This window comes from Corvus kubaryi, unplaced genomic scaffold, assembly GCF_017639235.1.
Source record: "Corvus kubaryi isolate FWS band 111438036 unplaced genomic scaffold, C.kubaryi_AGA036_p1.0 136, whole genome shotgun sequence".
Lineage (NCBI taxonomy): Eukaryota > Metazoa > Chordata > Aves > Passeriformes > Corvidae > Corvus > Corvus kubaryi.
In genome coordinates, this window is record NW_024580670.1 from 7235720 (window position 1) to 7260912 (window position 25193).

A 25193-nucleotide genomic window follows, 5' to 3' on the forward strand; every position below is an offset into this window, starting at 1 on the left:
CTGCCAGGTCTGGATGGTGGCAGAACATTCTTCAATGCTGTGAAGGAAGGAGACACAGTGATTTTTGCAAGTGACGATGAGCAGGACCGTATCCTGTGGGTCCAAGCCATGTACCGAGCCACTGGCCAGTCTCACAAACCTGTACCGCCTACCCAAGTGCAAAAGCTAAATGCTAAAGGAGGAAATGTACCCCAGATAGACGCCCCAATCTCTCAATTTTGTAAGTAAATAAGTTCTCCTAGACAGCCGAAGTCTTTGATGGAAAGATTTTATACACTGATGTAAATCAATATTTGCGCACATGTTTCTGATTTCAAAACAAAATGTTTTTTCATTATCATAAAGCTTTTTTTTACATCAGTAGATCCGGAAGCAGTTAAACTGTGTGTTTGACACAATCAAACCCAAGAAACAAAATTCCTTGGGGAACTTGTCAATGGGTATTTTAAAGTGCAATACTTGATGGAGGAGAGAGACTGGGATCTGAGAGCCTGAGACCCACCTTGCTTTCCAAAACATGTGTTTTACCCCCACACAATAAGTTGCACACCCAGATCAAAGTGATTCATTAGCACCATTAGCTGTCTATCAAATGCATCATGTGCTCAAAACTACAGGTGCAAATCTTACAAGTATGAAATGCACACACAAAAAGAGGTCTCCTGTTGAATATTCAACTGTAGGAAAACATATGGTATTTTTAACAGGTTGCTTTGCAGGCCAGTTAGATGTGAATTTAAAGCAATCATCTTTTAAGTCATAGCTATGCTGCATGTCCTATGCAGTCATACCCACTTTGCTTCATTTGAAATTTAGAGCAATTTCATTTGTCTTGCAAATGTAATTTGATTATAAACTACACAAATGCCTCTTCACTCATTTTCTTGAAGGTCTCAATCATCTGCAGCCCCTTTGTTATGTAACATACACCAGTTCTTGCTAGTTTTGGCAAAATTTAAGAGTTATTTTATCATTAAATATAAGTAAAATAAGGAAAAGTAGTAAATACTAAAGAATTCTTCTGATTAAATCAGATTTTAACTTTTTTTTAATGGTCTCTGTAAAGCAGTTATGGAGTATATTGTTGTAAGGAACTCAGAATATCTGCCCTTTCCTTATCAATAGCATTTGTCCATCTTTTATATTTGTTTAACTTCTTCATGTCAGTATTTATAGAAAATAACAGTACAAGACATACAGCTGTATGACCAGTGGTGCAGCAGAAAACCTCTGCTTGCTGCTTTTTTATTTTTTTGTATCTTCAACATGCGTGCGTGTTTTGGCCTTCTTTCTGCCTTGCATTGCTGCTGCTGCAAGTGAAACGCAGTGTGATGCCGTGTGGTAGCCTATAGTCACTGTTTTCATTTCAATGATCCTCATCCTCTTCATTGCACTTTGGGAGTGCAAGGTGTAAAGAACTGGGGTTGGGAAGGAAGGATGCCTCTCAGAAAGCCAAAATGGGAGGTGGGGATTGGCCTCTTGTACGTGGGACCTTTACTGGCTATGATAAGCCTCTAGGCCTGGCTGAGTCATGCCGACCCAAGAGCATTCCCAGGGATTTATGTCCCTCTGCCCAGAATGTTTAATCAGAGAGTTCTTGGAAACAGCAGGCACAGATCCTTCTACTGCTGCTTTTTCACAGACTAAAAGCCTTCAAGCATAGCAAGGGTGAGCAACAGAGGGATTCTGCATGTTGCTCCCTCTCCTAACAAGTGATGCTGAAGGGTGCTCTTAGTTGTGGGGTTGGTGCCCAGAGGATGTACTCCTGCTCACCCCAGCATGATCCCTGCAGAGTAGAATGAGAGCAGAGAACATCAAACTGAGGAAACACCTTTCCCTCCAGTCTTCTCCTATCCCTGCAGACATCAAGCTTGGAGAATTTTTCTGCTGGGTAAATTCCTGATATTTACAGTTTTCGCTTCAACAGACCAATATGAAGGGTCAGGTGAAGTGTTGCTTTCCAAAACACATCATAGCAGCTGTTGCAAAATCTGTCAGGATTTTGAGGAGGAAAAGGGATTGCCCAGGGCAGTGGACACTTGGGTGTATGATTTCCTTGCACAGCCAAGCGCTGTGTGTGTGGGTGAGCTGAACCTCTCTGCATAGGGTATCTGGGGTGGAGAAGGGGCAGCTGGCTTATCCTAATCCTTGCCAGGGATCAGGGAGGTCAGTGACTGAGCCCAGGAGTCAATTCTGCATCTACACAGTCCAGCACATCCATCAGATCCCTGTGCTGCTTGTGGTCCTGCAGGCTCTATCAGCCTGACTGTGCTCAGAGCTAGAGAGATGCCACCGGCTTGACCTTGTTTTTGCATCTCACTTGCCAGGAGGCAGGGCTCCTTCATCCTTGCTTCTGGTGAAAACAGCCAAGATTTCACCCCCTGGGCCCTCCAGGGCATTTGAGGGAGTCAGGATCTGACCTCTGTTTCTCTCACTTGTTCTCATGCCAATACCAGCTCCAAATCTGGATCATTTTGCTTTTTATAACACCACCACCCTCTTTCCATCCACAATGTATTTTTCTGTAAGTCGCGCAGTGTCAGGCACCCCTTTTTGCTGCAAGCACTGGGAAACCCTCTTGGATATGTTGTGCCAAAGCCTGGAAGAGAGAAACTAGTTGGCTCATCAGTCCATCAGTGTGATGGCTTACTACTTGAGCATCTTCTGGGCTGGTGTGTTTTGTCCTTGGTTTTCCTTCCTCCTACCCCTTTGGATCTAGATCCCTCTGACAGGTCTTTGTGCATGTTCTACAAGAGGAGGAGGGCAACGTGCCATAATACACCTTCATCTCAACAGGAAAGGCTGCTCATTTTTCATATTTCAACATCTATACGTGGCAGTGCTCATTGCAAAAGTCATGGGGCACAGCAGTTAAATGATCTGAAGCAGCAGTGAGTCATGCATGCCACGCATGGGGAGTCTTAAATATACAAATACATATCTCAGCTCCTTCAGTCTTGAAATCCAAACATACCAAGTATTGCATTTTTAAAAGGGTCTAGTTTGTTACTGGCTTTTTTTTTTTTTTTTTTTTTGCTTGAATGTTTTGGTGTGGGGTTTGGGGCTTTTTTTTGCCTGCAGAAAGGTAAGGACTTCTGTGAGACATTTTATTCTTGTATGTTTATCTTTATACCTGTCTTTTTTTTTTTTTTTGTGCTTATTAGAGGCTATGGTGAATGAGGATGTGCAAAGAAGTAAATGTTAAGCCATTTGACGAGTAACTGTTGTTAGAGCTTCCGTGTCGTAACAGTCTGAGACGCCTCATGTGCATGCATGCACACACAGGGAAAATCCAGCCCTCCATGCCCGGCATGGAGCTGTCTGTTGCACAGAAAATTGGGAAGCAGATATCTTGCTGTTTGGGAAACTTGGGAGAAATAGTGAATTCCATTTGGTTCCCACATCTTTTGACTTAGTAAATATAAAGTTTGAGCGGCACTCAAATTCTCATCCACAGTTCAAAGGCAGCACTTTACTTTGAAGTAAACAGACAGCTCCGAGCCAGGGTGGAGTTTATTTTATTTGCAATTTAAGTACTGGAAAAAATAGATCCTGCTATTCATTAATTTTTGTATGACTTACAATTCCTTTTATGTGGGTGAACAATACCTGTTAGAGTGAAAAGTTTTGCTTTTTTTTTTTTGCTGCAATTTCAAAGAAAAACTCCATTTACGCAAAGCTGTGCTTTTCTCCAGTGTTCGCATTATAAAAGAAAAAACCCCAAACGGTTCTTGTTTAGTGTTGGAATCCTTCACAGTTTTATAGTCAATAATGCTGCCAATACATATTACACCTTTTGGCAATATTTAAGCTTCATAAAAGTGGTCACTTGTCTGAAAGCACCAATCTTTGTTCTGTGTTAGTGATGTATCGAAGAAAATTCCCAAACGTGCTCAACATTCTTTTTTGTTTCTTGGAGCCCTTTTTTTTAATGTGAAAGATTGGTCTGTACTTGTTTTACGTATCATTTGTGGTTATATGTAGTTTTTAATGTCTGTTTATATTTAATAACTGTTAATCACACCATATACAATGAGTTGGTTGTTTTGAGAATTTGTGATGATTTGTTTCCCCATAATAAGTAGCAAGGTTTATTGAGCTGCTTGAGAAATTTTCAGCTGTAAGTGGTTTTCTTTTTGGTTGGTTTGATTTTCTTTAGTTTCTTTTTCATTCTTTGCTTGAACCCAAGTATTTAGCTGCTAGGTTAGGGCTCCTGTCTGCTTTCCTGAGCCTTGTTGCTAGTCTTTATGTTATTCTGGTTTGTTCCTTCTTACCCTGCTAACTTCTAGCTGGACTCAAGGGTAAGTGCTTCCCTGTAGCTAGCACAGCTCAGATAATCAGACTAGATTATCTGACATACGCAATGTGCTTTTTTTTTTTTTCTCTTAAATCTTTCTCATGTTTAGATTTTGTAGTACAAACTTTCCATGTTATTTTCCTGAATTGAGATTTGAAATGTAAGTTTCCATACTGAAATTGGGATGCATGTGATGTCTGCATAATTGCCTTCTCTCCCTGGCTTTCACATTGGCATCAAGTGATCCTCTTAGTAAAGCCAATCATTAACATTTCTATTTTTCATTCCAAGATGTAAATATTAATTAACATCACAATAAAACTGTAAATAATACCTTCTTTTGTTTCATGGAATTTACATCTAGTTGACTGCTTCCTGCCTGAAAACAGATCATTTTGCACTCTGACAATATCCTTTCTCTCCGTGCTGATGATTAGCTTGGTGCAGTGCACCAGAGTGCAGGGCAAACCATGGACACCTCAAAGCATAGAAAGGTAGGGCAGGAGACCCCAAGAGACCCAGAGAAGGTGCAGGACTCCAGAGGAGACCCCCAGAAACCCCTCTGCACATGACCTGTGAAAAGAGCCCTGAATCATCGAGGTTTGATAGTTCCCTCTCCCGTTAACTTGGTAGGGAATGATTCTAGCAGCAAGTGGCAGCTCTCTGGGTCACCCTGCATTTGGAGATGCTGGCCTGCTCTGACTTAAATGCATTTGTCATGGAGGGGTGCTGCTGTTCACTAAAATTATAATAAATTATTGTTTTAGCCTGGGTCTCAGTCACCAGTCAAAGCCATGCTAGTCAAAGAATAAGCCAAGGGAATTGTTATTTTACTTTTTCCCACTGGTATACCTACTTCGCAAAAGATAAAACTCCAGATTTGTGCTGTAAGAGAGCTTTTCCTTAGTTTGATCAGTCCTAAACACACCCAGTACAAATCCTTTTTTGGTGTTAAAATCTTCTGTAATATCTGGTGAGTGCCTGCTTTTTCCTTAGGAGGGAATAGCATCAGTGGGTCATGAGAGCTGGCAAATATGTATCCGGAGTATCTGAATGCAATTATGAGAAGGAACAGGTGGTGTCATCCCTCTTGGCCATCAAACAAGACTCCTTTTTTTCCTTCCTCCTCCTTTTATTTCTTTTTCTTCTTTTTTCCTATGTGTATGTGTGCGTGCGTGTGTGTACAAATATCCCCTTGGGTAGCAGGCAGAATTCCTTCTCAGCAGACACTTTCTTTTTTCTTTCTTTATTTTGTTTTCTACATGTTTGGATTTCCAAAGAGAATTCTTATCAGACTTTACCACAAAAAAAAAAAAAACCAAAAACCAACCCCAACCAAACCCACAAAAGCTTAATTTGAATGAAATACAGATTTTTGCCACTTTGAAAGAAAGAAAGAAAGAGTGGATGAATGAACGAATGAATGAGCCTGGGTTTGGCAACATTACATGTATTTGCACTACAATGCATTGCTATCTTATTAGATTATTAGTTTTGTGCTTTAATTGCTTTACTTTTTTTAGATAGTTAGAGATATCATGGGAACGCTGCTGTGTCTTCTGTATTGTCAACTTGCAGATGCTTCATTGCAGGAATGCAGAATTAAAAGTTAAATCAGTCTCACATAACTTGCATGAATTTAAAACTAGCCTGTAAATCTGTTCTACGTGCTTTAAGAAGCCTGGACCTCTAACTTATGAAATACAAATTCACATGTTTCTGCAGCCATCCAATTCAAAATATTCTTAAATAGTTACAAAAACGCTGTGAAACAATGTTTTATATTATAAATAGCTGTTCTAAAACTGTGTTTTTAACTTGCCACACAAGGAATTATGTAAGTGCGTACTACAAATTCTTATTAATCTAACTACCAATCCTTAGATAACTTAGATTGCAATTCAGTGCCTCGTGTGTCTGGTGATTTACAGGAGCATTCATAATAATTTATTAAAATTCTAACTGAAGCAGAAAAGAATTTGTTTGAAGCAGGGGAAAAGCCATAAGCCACAGGAATAAACAGCCCATTAAATTTAAAACTATCTTCTAACATGCAATAATATGAAAGGTAGAAGAAAGAGCTCTTGGCTTTGCAGCTGAGAGGCAAATTGAGGCTCCTGCATGGAGCCACAGCTCCGCATGGGGAGAAGGTTTGGGGAGGAGGTTTACAGACCCCTGAGCACACACACGCAGAGGTGCAATGACAGTGCACAGTGAGGAGGGGACATGGTAAATCACCAGCTAGCACTGCCAGCAGCTCACTCATAATCCACCCAGCATTTGAATCCAGGTACAGGGATTTAGTGTTTCCCCCTCCAGAACACCAGTATTTGCTAGTGAAGTCTCTCGCTCCACACGGGCAAACCAAATGAGGTTTTCAGGCACTTCCCTGGGTATTTCTTTAACAAGGCACAGCCCAAATGTGTCTGTGAGCAGGAGGGGACCCCACTGCCCCTCAGGGCAGGCAGTGGGTTGTAGTGGGCACTCTGTGAGTCACCCGCCGCAGTGCATTGCTGGTCAGGCTGGAAAAGTTCTCCCGCTCTGCCCAGCCAGGCCATCGAAGACTTTTCTAGAAATATCTGTAAATGAATAGCTGCCATCAATCATTGTCATTCCTTTATTTCATGTCTCCTGATGAGGTTGACTAGTGTCATTGTTTGTTACTGTCCAAACCACATCTTCATTCTTGTAATGTCAAGCAGATATGACAAGCACACATTTTCCAGATGAGTAAGATACAAAGTCACCTTTTAATTTACAGTTGTTTGGGTTTTTGTTTGTTTGGTGGATTTTTATTGTTTTTTCAATAGGGAAATGTGTTGTAAAATTTACTGAATTTTCAGTTGCCTTTGGTACTAAACCAAAGTCACTCATTAATGAAAAAAAAATAAATCTATATTAAGAAATTCTTACAATAAAATGGCTACCTACAGCCTTTTATAACAAGAATTCTTTTATGGAGCTTGTCCCCCACTATTAACTTCACTGCTCTCAAAGCAAAATCTGCCAAGATTATTGCTGGAGCAAAAGAAACGCAGAGAGCAGGGAAATACATTTAAGAAAAAAAAAAAAAGAATGAGAGATTTGACTGGTTTGTCTCTTCCTTTTTAAATAACAGATAGATAAAGATAAATACAGCCCTCAGAGAACCAAACAGTGGGATAGTCCTCTGGTTTGCATGATTCTTGTTATTGTTGAAATCTTTGTGTTCCTGACACTGGCAGATTTTTAAGACTCTCATTTCAAACACATGTAGGGAGGGCATGTGTGACAGGGGTCCAGTTAATGGAGTCAGCACAAAATGCAAACTGGATAAAAATGGACAAAATAAACCCAGCAGTATTCAAAAAAGGCAGTAATGTAGGGGACCAAGTGTGATATAAAAGGCCAGAGTCTGCAGTTTTGCAGAAGAAAGGTTTGTGGAGCCTGTGCTGGCCATGTCCATCCACTGGCAGCCTCCCTTCTGAGACCACCATCGAACACCTTTCAACTGCACTCGTGTGCAGCTTGTCTAAAATGTAACATGACTTTTGTGGGCCTGCAGCAGCACTTCAGCTGGGGCCCCAAACAAAGAAACACCAGTAAGCTTGGCACAGCACCTTGGGAAGGGATTGCAAATTACTGGAGCATCATATAACTTTCTTCCTTTGGTTGCTCCTTCCTTTTTAGCTAGAATAACAGAGCAGGGTCAAAAAAGCAGCTGTATTTGACTGAAACAATTAATTTAAAGTACTTAAAAATTGGCTACACAGTTTGGGTGTGAATATTAGCCATTCTCATTTTGTGCTTTGTTTAAAATCAAACTGTATAGGCCATTTTGAAAGAAGGTGGATTATACATAGAACTTATTTCATATGCAGATGTTGGCATTATTTTAAATTGCAGATATTTGTCTGAAGCAGAGTAATAATATATTTAGATCTGTTTTTTTCTTTTTGTGTTGCCTATGAAGTTTAATGTTTTTTGTATCATTTGATTCATTAATTTCATTTTTAAAAGTGAGTCCACTGGAAAAATCAAAATACAAAAATAAGTTGCAAGGTGCATGGGGTGTTTATTTAGAATAATTAAGGGAAGGTGAGTTTAGCATAGAATTGACTTCTTTAACCTGCTCCTTATTATTTTTAAGAATTTTGGCCCAGAGAAGCATCTGGCCCAGAGCTGATATTTCATTTAAAAGAAATACACATTTGTATTACCATTCTCCACAGACATCTCCAGGTCACATCACGACAGCTGTGGGTGCTGATGTGCACCCACCCAGCCCTGCATCTCTGCTGGTGCAAAATGGTTTGGCCATGCAAGAGCTGTGGTCCTGGGCTATGCAGGGAGAGCTGCAGCTGCTCATCCTCCTCCCCATGGCAGAAATCCACATTTTAAATCACTGACTGAGCAGAAGTCATGTGCATCATGCTTTGCTGGCCACTTGAGCTCACCTAGTGCCATGTCTGATGTCTCTCTCTTCATGTGGTTGTTCTGAGGAGGAGGGATTTGGGGCAAAGGGGCTTTTGAGCAGGCACCCAACGGAAGACATGGCTTCAAAGTCATGAAAGTAAAATTGCCCCTGATTGTGGACAGTTGTGAAGGGCATTTAATCACTGTGTCTGTTCTCACACTTGGCAGGGAACTGTCTGTGCCTCTGCCTGGGGCAGGGAGATTGTAAAAAGCCCAGCCAGACCCTCAGCTATGTGGAAGCCAGCAGCGCTTCAGTCGGTTCCCACCAGCAGAAGGTCTGCTCTGTGCCCACCTTGCTCACAGAATGTAATGTGGGGAAAAGCTTATTAGTGTGGAATAAAAATACTAATTTCAAACATTCTTTCTAGCACATATGCTCAAAAAAGTTCACCAGCTAAAGGGCTAGAGGACTCTTCAAATTTCCAGCTGATTTACTCAGCTCTCAGAGCCTCGTTGGCTGAGCAGGAGGATTGACAGTGTATCAGGGCTCCTAATTGAAAAGTAATAAAATCTCTGAGCAAAGCTGGTAAATGAAGGCCTCCAGCCAATTTGTCAGCTTGCAGTCAACTCCGAGGAGCCGGGCAGAGCAGCAAGCCATTAAAAGTAGTCTGATAATAGCTGTTAAAATATTTTCTGGGCACTGGGGATGGAATGAAAACAGTACAGCCGAACTCTTCGGGAGTGAATGCAATCAAATCCATCTTGGCCCAAAGGGACAGAGACAATGGGGCAGAAAGCTGTCAAAACAGACAGGAGTCAGTCTGTGCTGCAGGCCCCAGGGCTGGGTGGGTTTCACATCCCATGCCCAGGGATGCTGGAGAGGTGCCATGGAGGTGATGCACTCCCCAGGGAGGTTGTTCCCATCTCCTGAGCCAGCCCTTGTGCTGACACCTCACTCAGCACCATTAGCCGCTTCTTCTGTCCTGGTGCTGAATGCACAGAGTTGCCAGCAGATGAGAGGATTTGGGTCCTGGAAGGGAGGCAGGGGTAGGGGGCAGCAGGAAACAGCACACAGAGCAAAACAGGGGAGCAGACCCTCAAAAATTAACCCTCTGTGGGAAAAACATCAATGTTTATTCAGTGGGGTTATAATGAGGAAAGTTGCCAGCTACAGCTGAATTAAGTATTGCTAGCAGCTAATTGAAATGTTACATGTTTTAATTTGTCTGATTTCTTTCCAGTGGGTGATGTTATTTATACAGTTTGTATATAGATAACGACAGACTATACAGAAAATGTAAAGATTGCTACCCATGATCATTACTATGTGAGAGCACTGACACAAATGAGGTATTTGGAAAGATATGCCATCCTTCACAGCTAAATATTGAATAGAAAAACATATATAAAAGAACATTCTCACTCTCATTTAAAGCTTTTTTTTCTTTTTAATTAAGGATTTTTGGGGTTTTTTTTCTGGTAAAGAGGGATTTTGTTTTAAAACAAATACAGTTACCATATACTCCTTGTGTGGAAAACTGCATTTTTGTGTCCTTTCAGCCACATTGTTTCAAGGCCACCCAGTTCCCCTAGGAGGCTATGAACAGGGGAAGGATTTAAATCCTATTTTCTTTGTCGAGGATTTGGCAAGAACCCATATAGTAGGAAGCTGAGCACAGACAAAACCTAGTGAAAGGTGTCCTTTAATTCCCCAGCCGCTGCTAGAACAAAACCTGCTCCCAGTGAGGTCCTGGCTGGCCGCACCCAGGCTGGCTTGGCAGCTTCATTTCAACTGCTGAATTTGGTGTATTTTTAGTTAACCATGTTGAGATTAATTAATTAGCCCCTAGGAGTTAGTGCCCATAAACGTCACCCAAAGCAGAGAAGTGTGAATACGTTGAGGCTGTTAATTCACCCAAAAATGGCAGCTCGTAATCTAGGCAGAGGAAATTCAGTCTCTCCATTGGGATGACTGGCAGCTCTGGCGCACTGTTGGGTTACTGCCTCTGTGACAACAAACTACATATCAATTTAACTTCTTAGCAATGCTTAAAAGAGCATCTTTTTATTTCAGTGAGGTAGCATTTAAAGTTGCTGTTAGGAAAAAAAATTGCCGTGGGGAAGACAAACATTGGCATTTGGAGGAAGAACAATGTAACTGATGTGATACCTAGAAAAGCTAGTAAATGTAGAGAAAGAAAGCTGTAACTTCATTAGAATGGCAGAATCTATTACAATTAACCACAACTATCTAAATAGGAGCTAATTTACTTATGTGAGCCAAAATTCTGTTAACTCATAGTCTATTGTAAGATGCAGAGTGAATTCTTGCGTTTGTGTTCTGGTTTTAAGTACAGAATAAATGCACTATAATGAGCAGTTGACAAGATGTTAATTCTAAAATCTTTTGCCTAAATGCAATAATATAGTCCATAACTGATGCAAGTTGACAATGGGAGGTGAAGTGTACTGTACAGCCTGCAAAGAGAAAACTTAATGGCAATGGAGGGAAGAGGAGATACTTGGCTTTCATGCTTCATACTGTATATTTTTTTCTGTTGTATTTGTCAATTAAAATGTCTTATATCTCTCTAAATGGTGTCTTTCTCTATATGTATAAATGAACAGATGCAGATAGAGCTCAAAAGCATGGCATGGATGAATTTATCTCTTCCAATCCCTGTAACTTTGACCACGCTTCACTCTTTGAGATGGTTCAGCGCCTCACTTTGGACCACAGACTTAATGATTCCTATTCTTGTCTGGCAAGTATATTCTTTGGTCTCTAGTGATATAAACATCAAGCAGCAAAGTCAAACCTAGTGCGAGTGGGGGCTAATCCCCCTGTTGCTGAAGATTGACTTCTGTTTACACCAGGTTTGAATTTGGCCCAGACGTATTTTCTTTTGAGAGGCTGCCTGCAGTGAACTGACTGCTGTTCTTCTCCAGTCTCACTGTCTTTATAATTTCTGTTTGCAATGTTTAAAATGTTTCTTCCTGCAAAGAAAAACTCCAGTGTGGGAGTGTGAAGTAGAGAGCAGTGTTTTGCAGCCTCCTGCACTGCCTTCCAGAGTCTTCAGGATGAAAGAACAGGGGAAAGATGACTGTCTGGTACCACCTCCCATGTCAATGGAGTCCCACCAGGAATGACTGTAGCCCAGCTTTGTGTCTCTTTATGAGCAGGGGTCCCAAGCAGGTAACAGATGGGACTGTGTGGATAACTGCAGTGCTGCTGCAGTCTGTCCATGCTCACATAGTTGCATGCCCATCCTGAGTACTCCCATGAGCAGCAGTTGCAGCTCTTTGCCCACTGTAGGACAGTGGCACTGAGCTGCTCCAGGACAGCTTGTAGCCTTTGGCTGGGGTGCAGTGCTTCAGGGCTCTTGTGCACTATAAGGGCTTAAATAACAAATAACCAATAACAATGCAACCTGAACAAATAATTTTTAGCATTTTCAATAAGGAGGATGAAGAGGCTCTTAACTTTTGAGAAAACAACATGATAAATCCTTTCTAGAGCATCCTGAAACAGAGGACATGGCATGGGACTGTTGCACAGGGTGGCACACTGGGGTGTCATGGTGGGCTCCTTCATCAGAAAGACCACACCAAGAGCCTTTGCCAGCTGTGCAGTCCCTGGAGCTCTCAAGTGCCTTGCTGTTAAAAGCAGCAGCCTGGGAACACAGCTGAGTAGTTGGCAAGGAGGCTGTCGGTCTCAAATCCTGCCCTCCACGTCCCTCTCCACCATGGTGCTCTTCTCACTGTCCTGCTCCTTGCACCACATACAAGGGCCAATCTCCTCTGAAGGACTGAAATCCAGTAAATGCCACTAGCAATAGTGAGTTGTCACCTACCTGAGGAGAGGCAGGGCTAGGAGGAACAGTTGTGGACATTCCCTGAGGTAAGAATGGGGTGGGGAAAGGCTGCACTTTAGCTGCAGATACCCAAGTGGTACAAGTAGGCTTGGTGGGAGCATTGTCAGACCTGCAGCAGGTTCCTCACTGGTTCCATCAAGGTCCTTGCTCTGGCAGGCAGTGACTTTGGCATGCAGCTTCTGCTCTCCACGCATGGCTGACCCTAGGAAGACCATCCCCATCCATGCATGTCTGAGAGGTTGGCTTGCTGCTGGTTTGTCTCTGTGCAGTCTTGGGCCTGGTGAGAGAGCTGTGGCCATTGAATTAAACTCATGGAGAGGTGTGAGGTCATCAGTGAAAATGATTAACAATGTTTTTCTTCAAGAAACCCACCAGCCGCACTTCTGCTTGTTATGGAGATGTTTAGGCCCTTGCTAGAAGCTACCAGAGCAGTGGAGCTCCCCTCAGCACCAAGACTCATCCTCTTTGGAGTGGAGCATCACCAATTAACCATCTTCTTTCAAATCACCCATTGCAGTGTTGGAAGGAACAGAATAATGGCCTGTGTTCACCTACGCTTGGTTTCACGTGCTTCTTTATTTACTTTACCATGGTTTTGTACTGATTATGGTATGCCCTCAAAAACTGCAAAAGCTCCCACTATTCTTGCTGTGTCTTTGGGATGTTGGTGATAGCACTGTGCTGAGTTGGCTGGAGGAGCTGTGAGCCCATGGTAAGCCTGCTCTGTCCACTGTGTGCCACTGGGCAATTCTTATTCCCTACAGGACATTCCATGCAAGGTCCCACAGAGTTTTGCCTTGTCACACCTCTTGTTGTTTTCAAACATGGACATGGAGGTACCAGAGAAGACTTACCCTGGCATAACTCAGCATTGCCTCCTTTCCGTGGAACCAGGTTAAACAACACTCTTGTGAGCCCAGTCGCAGACTGAGCCAGGCATCCCTAGGAAAACAAACAGCCTGGCTGACTCATCCCAGCCACGGCAGAAGTGATGTTTACTGTCAGAGAGCTCTGTGCTGGGGAGGGGGAAGAACAGTTTCTGCAGAGTTTACAGAGTGGTCTTGCCCATCATCCACAAAATTGATACTATTTCCTGGACTGTTGAGAAGAGTTTTCAGCTGTTCCAGCTTAGTATGGACTGCACACACATGTGGGTCTTCATTCTTTTCACTTGGATGTGTGTGTTGTTTCTGAAACTGCCCTCCAACTCTTCCCAAGACTTCCCCACCCACTGCCAGCATCCAGCTCACACAGCCATCTCTCTGCTGGAGCTGTATTGCCCATGATGTGTCAGGATTCATGGAATTTGCATTATACAGCACAGCATGTACTGGGGAGAGATCTTCAGAGTACCCAGCCTAACTGAGATGATGTGAAAGAGTCAGGTTAAGACATCCATGAAACAGGCCGCCAAGATTAAGTTCTCTTGGATTTCCTATGATAAATGGGAAAATTCAGCTACTGAAATGTGAAGTTTCCCTCAAAAACTCTGGTTTTCTCAAAAGTTACTTTTGCCTTTAGAAAACTGGCCTATGTGTCACCAGCCCTGACCTTGTTTTTCCCAGCTCCAAAGCTCCCCTGGCATTCCCTGCTGGTGCTGGGACATGCCTCCTTATCAGAGCAGTTCAGCTTGTTGAACACAGTCAGTGGAGCTCCTTGTGCTCTGTGTCCTTCCTCCATTGTCCCTTCCAGGTTTCCTCATGTCATTGGAGACAATCTGTGAGGCCATGCTGAGCTGTACCTATCTGTGCTGGGGACAGACACCCCATGTGTCATCTCTGTCAGCTGCATTTGCCAGGCTGGCTGCGTGTCTGCTGGTTGGGCCAGGCAAATCTTCATCAAGAGCCAGGATCTGCCTGAAGATGTTGGGGATCTAAATACCGCCTTTCATCAAACCCTGGGGTTTTTTCTCGGGCTGTGGGGAGCAGCATTTACTGCTCCATTGGATCCCCGTTCAGCAGCGTTTCATTTCCTACCTCTGCCATACCAAGGAAGACCTCCTGGTCCTTCTGGGCTCTGGATCTGCTGCCTGTGCTCTCATGAGGTCTGGGGCTCATCACTGAACCTCTGAGCTCTGCTCACGCTTCCCCTCATTGCACCATGGCAGTGATTTTGAGTGTTGATCCCCATCCCTTCTGTTCTCCTGAGAACCAGCATATCCCAGACCCTGATTCAGGGGAGCAGTGTGGGATGTTCTAGATTACTGGGTTCAGCCTCTGCTTCCTTTGCCTCAGACTCTGATACTTGACTCCAGTGATATCAGTACCAGCCTTCCCATCACTGTCGGTAGAGCCAAGATTTCACCCCATAGGGAGAAATGAGTTCTTTGTTTGTATTAGGTGAACATAACAATTTCAGCTGCACTTCTACCGCTGTATCCAAAAGCAGAACAGTCACGGGATCTCCATATTTTTACCATTCCCGATCATGAAAGACTTATGTGAAGAGAGACAAGGGATGGTCCAAGGATGTAAGAAACAAGCAACATAAAGAACTTCAGAATCAAGCACAATACCACCAACCAAAAAGCAGACAAAAATACCATTAAGAGTGGAGAAGGCGAATATACTCCTCCCAAAAAATAGCCTTCCAGAGGGCCGTCCCATCTGCATTGTTCTGTGTCTTCATTTTGAAATGTGCACTTCTAGTGATCCCAGCACTGTAGCTACTCCCTATAGCTATCATTTTCCCCTCATTATTTTAATTCTTTTCTCAATCTGTTTTGGAGTTGGCCCAATAAGGATGAGCAAATCCTTCTCTATGTCTTTGAGCTCTTAATTGATATTTCTTCAACTCTTTTCAAAGCAGCTATTTTGGCATCTAGAAAAGATTTGGTGTCATCTGAGTGGTAGAAAATATATTTTAATCTTTCACAGCAGTGTTGTTTCTAAGATGTAGCATTTGGGGTAACAGATGGGGTGGCAAAGAAGTTGCCTATAGGGGCAGTGCTCTGCCTCAACTACTCTCTCGCCCGCTGCAGGAACTTTTCAATTAAATGATGAAAGATTTTGCAGCTTGATGCATTCCAGAGCTGCGTCTTAGCAATTGTTTAGCACCCAAATTTCCATGTAAATATTGACAATTTTGCAGCATTTTGAAAAGCAATCTACAAGATTATTCTTGTTCTCATTAGTGCCTTTCCCAAAGGCAGAGGCACGCTCCACTTTGGCTGTACCGGGACCTTCACCGGAGCTGTCTCCTTGCAGGGAAGGGCATCCTCCTTGGGAGTCCAGACGTTGCACCACAAGCCTTGTGTCGCCAGTCCCACCAGGACTGATACAAAGAAATGGTCTGAGGTTCCTGGATGTGTAAAGGAACCCTGCTCTTGAGCAGACCTCCCCTTGTTTCGGTGCCAAGGGGCTGGGCCATGTCAGAGTGTGTCGCCAGGGGCACGCAATAAGGACAATGGGAAATGTCCCTTTCTGATACTGCAGAATTGCATTTCTCCATCTGCAGGACATTCCTACCTGCCAGATGCAAGAGAAGTCATTTTTCAGTGTAATCATCTTTCCCCCAGATTAATCTTTCTGCTTCTGGCCAAATGTACAATCCCATCCCCAGAATGAGACTACTGTTTCACACTGTTTAAAGAACCAAACCTTTGTCATCTCTTAAAGGTGTCTCTTTTTTCCTTTGGTCTTTTTTGCTAGGTGCTGACATGAACTGGCCTAACTTTTCAGCATTTTAAATAACATTTCCCTTTAATTGTAGCATAATATGTTTTTGTTAATGGTTGCACTGAGTATATGCTGTGTTTGAGTGATGATGTACAGACTGTATTGTTTGAGTGACCTCTCTCCTTTTTCCTTAATGTAGCCTTAGGTTTGTATTTCTCTTATTAGAACAGTTGATCACTACACCTCCAAATCTGATAGCCTTTGTATTTAATAACTTATATTTAAAATCAAGTCTCTTTATTTCTAAACAGGGCTGGTTTAGTCCTGGCCAGGTCTTTGTGCTAGATGAGTATTGTGCACGTAATGGAGTGAGAGGCTGTCACAGACATCTCTGCTACCTCAGAGATTTGCTAGAGCGCGCAGAAAACGGAGCTATGATTGACCCCACCTTACTTCACTACAGCTTTGCCTTTTGTGCATCACATGTTCATGGCAACAGGTAAGGAATTCTTCTTGGCTAGCAGTGCCCTGCCAACAAGGGATGACTTTGTCAAATATAGGTTTCCTTGGATAATGCACAACAGTCCCCAATTTGTTTTCACAGTGGATGTTTGGCAGCAGCATTTCTAGTGGCATAGTCAATTTGTTTGTTTGTTTCATTGCTTGTTTAATGTAAGCAGTAAAAATGCACATAGAGGATCCAGAAATGAAGGTTTTTAACTTACTTGCCCAGGCACCTGCTAAGATGCAGTTCTGAACAAGATAAGGTTGCAGTCCCTGTGTCTGTCACAGGTTGAATAAATAGAAGTAAATTATACACTGTGCTGATTTAATTGCTGTGCAAGAGGATCTGACAAGTTGTAGCAGTGAAATTTTCAGCAGTATCAAACTTCAGTGCTCAGAAGGGCTTTAAGCCCTTGGGCACCCATGTCTCATTTAAAGTCCACGTGATGTCAGTTCAGAAATTGCTTAGATGTAACAGAAAATTATATCTTGCTCTGTTATAAAACAATTTAAGTTTCAGAAGAAGGCAGTTCCTTTCTCTCAAATGTGACAAACGTTTGATGGGAGGAACTGGAGCTGTGCTTTTCCCCCCCTCTCTGTTTATTTTGTTGACAGCTGTAGCATCTATTGCAGCTTCTTTTTCTGCTTTTTTTGTTAATTTATATTGTATACTTTGAGATATTTTGTATCCTACATATGCTGCTGAAGAAAGGAATGTTATAAAATAATTAGGTGTTTTCATATACCCTCTGGTAAATATCAACCTGAATTATGACATGCATTGCCCAGGTTTCACATTTCAAGGCTGCCACTTGGTTTTGCAGTTATTTTCATACATCTTGTCGTGGAAACCAAGTTTTGCTTCTTTAGTTTCTTTTTTAGTTCTGACTTTCCGTTGCTCATTCATTCTTTCTTTGCCAATTGTTATATGTTTCAGTTGTTTCCTTTCAGCTTAAGTTTCTTTTGTTTTATTTTGAGGTTTTTCATGCTTTCTTCTTGTTTCTTTCACTTTTGCTGCCGGCCTTGCCCCTCGCATTTCAATCACTCCCCCAAGCCAACTCATGGCAGAATTACTTGGTGGGTCACAGCCAAGTGCAGACGGTGAGGGGGGAAAAGCCTCTGCCACTGAAACGGAGACAAAAAAGGACTCCAAAAAGGAGTCCAAAAAAAAGAAAGAGCCCAAAACCCAGCTGAATCCAGAGCCAAAAAGGTAAGCGAAAGTGTGCAGTGCACAGGAGTGTGTTACTGAGGGTGCCTCAGTCACTGAGCACACTGGGCAGTTGCATCCCCACAGCTCAGGGAGACCTGACTCTGGCATTCGGGTCATGTGCTCTCCTGGGAGCTGGATGGCATTTGGGCACCCAAGTCCCGTAGGGGATCAGAGACTTAGGTTTTTAGGTGTGTGTTTAGAAGATGGCTCACATGGTGTTTAGGGGATGGGACCAGGCAGTGAAAGTGGCTGCCCCATTGCCTTTTGTCCTAGGGAGGACTCATCTCAGCAGACAGCTGGTGTGGGAAGAGGACCTGGCTCAAAGCCCGTCTGGCCCATAACAGAGAGGAGGTGGGATGCTCATCACAGCTACCCTGTGTACCTCTGTACATAGTCCAGCACAGCCAGGGCTGAAGCCTCCTCTTCATCAGGGTTGGCGGCAGGAGCTATCTGATGGTATGGGCCAAGGTGACAACCTTCCATTCCCTCTCCACAGGGCTGGAGATTGTGGGCTCAGAAACATGTCATGCTTTCAAACCAGTCCCATGCTATACAGCTGTCCAGGGCTGTGTGTGGCTGCTGTGCTGTGCCGGGAGCTGCTGGGCACTACCAGAGGGGCAGTTTGGCCACAGACGGGCTATTTCAGTCACTCATTTAAAATATTCCAAGAAAGGAATGAGGTGTTTTGCTATGACTTAGCTGTCTTTAGCTGACAGTTGACTTCACATCCAAAAGCTGAAGGTTCATGTTCCTTCTTGGTCTGTGCTGTCTCTCTGTTGCCTGGGGATTGCGGGAGGCTCTGTGTGGGAGCTGCAAGGCTGCAGCGTTGCGTGTTCCCACCAAGGGCAGGCTCTGGTTAACACCCAAAAGTTTGTTATGGAGTCCAAGAGGTGCAGTATCTGGCTTTTGCTACCAGAAGGTCACAAAAAGGGACCACGGTGGGTCTCAAAGAAAAACGTGACTTCGTATCTTTCGTTCCTACTCGAAGCAATATGAATATCTGAGTGGAAGAGTCAGGATTTCTTTTCAGAAAGCTGTTAAGGCCACATGCATCGTGCATGTGCGAGCTGGCTGGCAGAGACCGATTGAAAGACAGTATTTACCCATGCAGTTGCAACGTGTGTAAAGCTTGCTTTAGCTCTGTCCCTCCCTCCCACCTGCTGTGTCCATACATTGCTCGTTGCCTTATGACTGGCCCTGCTCTCCCCAGGAAACTTACAGCTCTTGGCTGAGCTGAAACTTTCCATGTAAAATTTGTCAAGGTGGCACACCTGCCCCAGGACCCGGCACAGCATTCAACAGAACATCTGTGGAGCAGCCATGCATTGCATTGCTGTTGGGATGCACAGTGGTCTGGGAAAGACTGTGTTACAAGGCGTTTTTATTTTTGACAAAGGCTTCTTTTTCCATTGAATGTGGAGAAGTGTTGATTTTCTTCACAGAAAAGAGTTCCTTCACTTTTAGACAGTAAAAACCCCTGAACGGATGGTTTCGCTTTCCCCAGGATGAGGTTGGCTGTCAGACAGAATATGCCACCCAGTAATGAAGGTCGAGCAGTGAGGTAATTTCATGTGGCTATCAGTCTCCTGTATTAGCAGCAGACAGTGATGGAGCTGAGGTGGGCTGTCTGTTTGTATCGTGTTTGCATAAGGTCAGGCAGTGAGACAACAGTCGCTTGCAGTCAGCGGGAAGTGCAGGCAGGCTGCAGTGCGGATGCTGAGGACACCCTGAAGGTCAAGGCTGACAGGATGACAGGCGTCAGCGTGGGGATGATGCCTCCTCGCCTGTCCAGCTCCTGCCTCGGCAGCACGGCCGCACCGCAGCCAGGACGGGAGCAGGAAGGCTGCTGGTGGAAATGCATCTCTAGCTTGGAGCTGACCCTGCGGCCGCAGCAGGTGAAATGGTCAGAATGGGATTTTGTGGACAGTTTGGAGCCCTGTTGCCTTACGTGTCAGAGTTTGGTCTCCCCCTCCTTTGGGCTCATGTATCTTATTCAGACCCCTGACATGATCTCTCCATACCAAGGCTGTAAATCACTGCTATTTGCATGACAGTCACCTTAATTTTTCTCTTAATTTCATCTTTTTCACAAGTAGAAATGGAGTTTAATGTAAATTACTTGCCCCAAGTTTCACCTCCTGAGACACCTGACTATGCAAATTCAGGGTGTGAGGAAAACAGGGACCAGCAAGAGCAATGTCCACTTGGTTTACTGTCTTCAGGTACTTGCTCTTCACTGAGACCAAGGAACTCAATGCTTTTTAATTGTTGTGGTCACTCATTAGCTAGTAATGGAGTTTGGTCCACTTGGTATCACAGGATGCCTTTTGTAAAGACCTATCATTATGAAAAAATGTGACTTCTGATATATTTACATAGGTGACAGGTAATAAAGACACGGAATTATCCAGACATCCAGCAATACATGTTGTATGTTTATTGATGTCTCTTTGCTTTTGGTACCACCACTATGTTGCTTTTCTTTGTCAATAGTTCTCCAGACAACTAGAAAAGGCAAGAGCAGGAATGGTTTTGAAAAGACACTGTGATTTGGGATAAACTTCTGAAAGGATTTACATGGGCACCAAGGTCTTTCCCTGTCTTCTCTCTCCAGGTTTTCGCTGTCCTCATGTCAGAGGGCTGTGACAGTATTGCCAGTGTTGTTTGACACACAAAGAGGTGATGTATTAGAGGAGCCTCACTGCTTCCCTGTCTGCACATGGGAGAGGCATTGTGGAACAGAAAGTTGAGCTGCACTTTTCTAGGTCCAAAGTTAGTGCCTAAATCTTGAGCAGTGGTTCCTGACCCTTGCAAAAAAGTGGCTTTCAGGAATGGCCTTGGTTTCACTTGTGCATTTTTTTTGATTTAGGCATAGAATAGAGCATTATTTTTAAACTTTAAAGTTAGCACCATGAAAAACTCTTTTTGTGCTTGTTAATCCCAAACTTTTAAAAATCAGACTTAAATATTGATCGTTTGCATACTAAATATTAGCAGACCGAGCTTATCAAAATCAGGATGCTGGACTGAATTCCCTCCAGTCTAATAACAACCAAACACCACAATATTATGCAAGTTGTTCAATGATGATTTACCTAGGATCCAAGCAGCTACAAGTCTCTCTGTTAATTAACTGGGTATATTAGTGACTTCCCTTTCTTCTGTAAACTGGCCTCAAACTTGTTTTCAAGAAGAAACTGTTTCCTTAGCTAATGTTACCATTAGCTTTCATTACTGTTTTTACTACTGTAACCCAGCAGAAATAATGCTATTGTCATAAACCTTCAGGAAATGAAAACTCTACATGACATACCTGCAATTTTTTCCATTATACTGTCATTACATATCTGGTCTGTTTCATATAAAGATTTCCACACAGCTAGTTGAAACAAAAGAAATACAGGATTATTGTGGTCCCTTAAGTAGTAAATACATAAATACTTTATCATGATATCTTTGTGTACTTCCTTAGAGCTTTGTGTTGAGTTTCCACATCTCATTCAGATGCCCTGCCCTGGCTGCAGTAAGGCAGGTTCAATCTGGCAGGGTGTAACCCTGTGGTGAGGTGCCGGCTCCGTGTCCCATCCAGCTCCACAATCAGCCTGTGGTGACACAGCAGGTGCTCCCACTCTCTGTCGGATGGGATGCGCTGCCTGTGCTGAAGGGCTGGCTTGCCAGCCACCAGCAGGTCACCAGCTCAGTGTGAGAGGCTGACGTGATTCATCACAATGGGTGTAGGATGGCAGGGCTCAGAAACCATCCGGTGCCGGCACAGTGCATCAGGGGTGCGGATCGCACATGAGAATCAATGAGCCGTGACTTGGCTTGGTGCTGCAGTGTGGAGGAGAGCCCAAGTGAAAGGAAGGCAAGAACTGGGAGATTAAATGGTTCCCATGCTTGGCAGTACCTCATGGGTGGCTGGGGCAGTGCCCAAGAGCGCTGGGGTGAACAAAGTGCTTCTCACCAACATTTCCCACACGGTGTGAGTCCCCAAAAGAAAGTGGAGTAGGGGGAAAATTGGTGTTTGCTGAATAGGTTTTTTTCCTAGGGTTCTAGGCAGGTGGACTCCTTCAGGTCTGGTCTGCTGGGGGAGATGTGAGAGGCGGCCGTGATCCTGCCCACATCTCCAGAGCCTGTCCCCATGCAACCGGTGGGACTGCACGCCGGCAATTCTTCCTGCCTGGGATCCTGTGAAAGCCTCTCCTGACACATGCCGTCCAAGGCACTAATCATCGATGTTTACTGTATAGCTCATATGTGCTGCACCTGGCAACCAGCAAGGGAGCTGAAGGCAGCACGTGTTTTATATTTGAGTTGTTACTTAAAAAATCAAATTATTTGCATCAGTTTTTGACATTGTTTTTTTTCCCTCGGCTCTGCATGCCAGGGCTCACAGTGCATGCAAAGATCTGCTTGCTATGTGTAAGCAATATTTTCCCCAGGAAAAAAAAAGTGTAGACAAGTTAAACATAAAAGGTGTAAAAGATGGTATGTCTTTTCATTTAGAAGCCGACATGGTATTTCATGGAGGCTTATGTCAAAGAGATTAACGCGCTCGAGCTTTACTGTGTATTTATAATTGCATACAAATGCATGCTATTGCTTCATATATTAATCTTTGTTAAAAAAATCATTTTGATATATTTGTTTTAGCAGCATAACTAGCCCTGGGGCACTGGGTATAATTAGAAAAGGGCATGGGGGGGGGCGGGACTTGTAGAATAAAGCAGTGGCCTTAGGATCACAGGTCCTAATTATAATTTATAATTAACCCCAGGATTTGCACAAACCATCTAAGCTATACAAGGAATATCATTTTTGCTGTTTAAATTGCAACCCTTTTTTTTTAATTTCACCACCTGCTTTGTTGATGATGTTGTTTTTGGGCTTAAAACTTAAAAACATGGGGGGATTAGGAAAGTGGCATTTAAAACTTTTCCTATGAAATATTTACAGTGGGAATTTACTAGTTTAGAGCCAACACAGTGAATCTGCAGCAGAAGGAGTGATCTGAAACATGTTTACTTATAATTAAAAATCTCGTTAGTTATTTTTCTTGCCTTTTTTGCCCTTTTACTTCCCTCTCTGCCCACAACTTCTGCCGTACACCTCAAGTACCCATGAGCAAGAGCTAGAGAACTGGATGGAATTGTGTCTCCACACAGATGCAGACATTAATGTTGTTTGTCCAACTGAATTCTTAGACCCAAACCCATTTTGTCCCTCATGCATTTGTATATACTATGTACATCCAAGACTTATTTTTCACCCTTTTGCTCTCCTCTTACTTCTCATCACTGCTTCAGTGCAATAGTGATATGGTTGTGGATTGTGTGTGAGAACATCAGTTCCTGCAGCTGCAAGAGATGCTGCTTGTTGGAGGAGTTGGTGCTTCTGTCCATGAGATCAAATAGCTAATATCAAAGTTGAGCTGGAGACCTTTGCTGAAAACAAAATTACCAGTAAGCATCAGAATGAGCTGTGCAGCTTGAGCTTCTCTTGGGGATTTTTTTCAGCCCCATCAGCCATGTACTGAAATTTTCTAGAGCACAGAAGTGAATCTTAAATTACAGTGATGCTAAGCTGTATAGCCTTTGTGTTCTTGCAAAAAGGAAAAGAAATATGTTCCCTCAGAAGGATTATATTTTCGAAGTATATTTGACTTGAATATTTAATTAGGTTTCAAAATTATCGAGCTAATAATTTAAGTGGAAGGCTTTGGGTAGTGTTTTTCCAGTTCTATCTATATCCTGCATTTGTCACTAATTAATGAGTTTCTAATGCTTCAGCTTCTGGGAAGATGAGCAACATAGATTAACATAACTAGTAAATCCAAAGATGTGCAACTGGGTTATAGTATTTGAAATTTGACAGAAACATTGGAAGTATTATTATTTGTGACATGGCTCAAGATGGGGGATTGTGAGGAAAGCAAAGATGACAGAACTGGTGCTAACCACTGTGACAACAACTTGAAAAGCAGCCGACATGACATCTTTCCTATCGTGCTGACGAAAATGTCAACTTTGTGAAGGACAGTGAGAAAATGGTTTGCCGAAAATTTGAAAGGTAGATTCAAGAGATGCTCATCATGTCAGATGCAATATAGTCCACAGCTGGGTGAGAAAGGGAGTCCTTGCTGTGGTGATGGCTCTCGCTTGGCAGGCCCTTCCAGACATCCACACTGCTCCAAAAATGGCTACAGCTGACCTGTAGATTGTCTCAAGTTTGCATGAGACATGAGAGTGACTTGTGCTTCCACCCAGCATGGAGGGACTGGTGGCTGGAGCCACTGGATTTGTGTCCTCCTGGCTCACACAGATGCTAAGAAAGGGAAAGACCAAAGGATTAAGCTTTCACTGTGTGTGTGACTCAGGGGTTTAGTTGGCATCCCTTCAGGTGTTGTGACTTGGTCAAAAGCCACATTGGCCAGAGGTTTTCCCTCCAGAGCTCACCATTTGTCTTTGTGTGGGTCAGTGATGCTTCCAGAGCTGCCACTGCCCTGCCAGGACACAACTGATACTGCCAAGTCAGCCTGTGCTGGGTGCCCACCAGAAGTTGTTACATGGTGAGTGCTTTGAGTACAGCAAGAAGCTGAGATTCATGTGAGAGGGCTGCAACCCAGCCCAAGCTGTCAGATCCTGCCATTAAATCTCACCAGTTGAGGTTATTGACCCAGAAAAGGGTAACACAATTTTCAGACCATTTCCAATCCCTCAGCAAATCACTACTAGGGCAGGCAGCCTTTCCTCCCTTGTTTTGTCAGTGCTGACACAATTAACCCAGTGACACTCTGAGCTGTTGTGGGTACAGGGGGAGGACTGAATGCCAAAAGTCAAACGAGGGCTTCAACCCTGCACCTTAATGTATGGCATTTATTGTGGTCTGCCTTGAATTATCTCTCTCTGCCTGGGAGCAAACCAGGCACTGTGAGGTGCACAGCATCACAAAAAGCATGGACATCTCTATCTGAATATTAAATATTTTATGGAACTTTGGAATAAATTATATTAAGCATGTTAAGACATTAATTTTTGCTCAAAATCTAATTTGAATTTTTTGTGGCTTGCTCATTTCTTCAAAATAACTAGTACTAATTAGTTACTAATGAGACCAGATCCATACTTCCAAAATTGTTTATGAAATGTGTTCCCCAGCTGAGACATTTTATCCAAGTTTCAGCCTAAATCTTTTTTTCCTATTTTTTTCCTTAATACACAACTCAATTTGGCAAATAATCAAACAAAGATTCTGATTAAATGCTGTTTAACTTTAAATACATGCCCTGGTATTCA

At 43.2% G+C, this 25193-nt stretch overlaps 1 protein-coding gene across 12 annotated transcripts in view; it reads left to right on the forward strand.

Annotated features, from left to right (window-relative positions):
- The window catches only part of CADPS (calcium dependent secretion activator), a 210514-nt gene that overhangs the window by 112224 nt on the left and 73097 nt on the right, over positions 1–25193 (forward strand). For 11 of the 12 annotated variants that reach the window (XM_042015148.1, XM_042015248.1, XM_042015169.1 and 8 more), the window contains exons 11-13: positions 8–220; positions 11321–11457; positions 16496–16683. In XM_042015148.1, coding sequence (XP_041871082.1) covers positions 8–220; positions 11321–11457; positions 16496–16683 — 538 coding nt within the window. Of the gene's footprint in view, positions 1–7; positions 221–4289; positions 4302–11320; positions 11458–16495; positions 16684–25193 lie in introns of all 12 variants that reach the window. The other variant, XM_042015159.1, reaches the window with a different exon arrangement.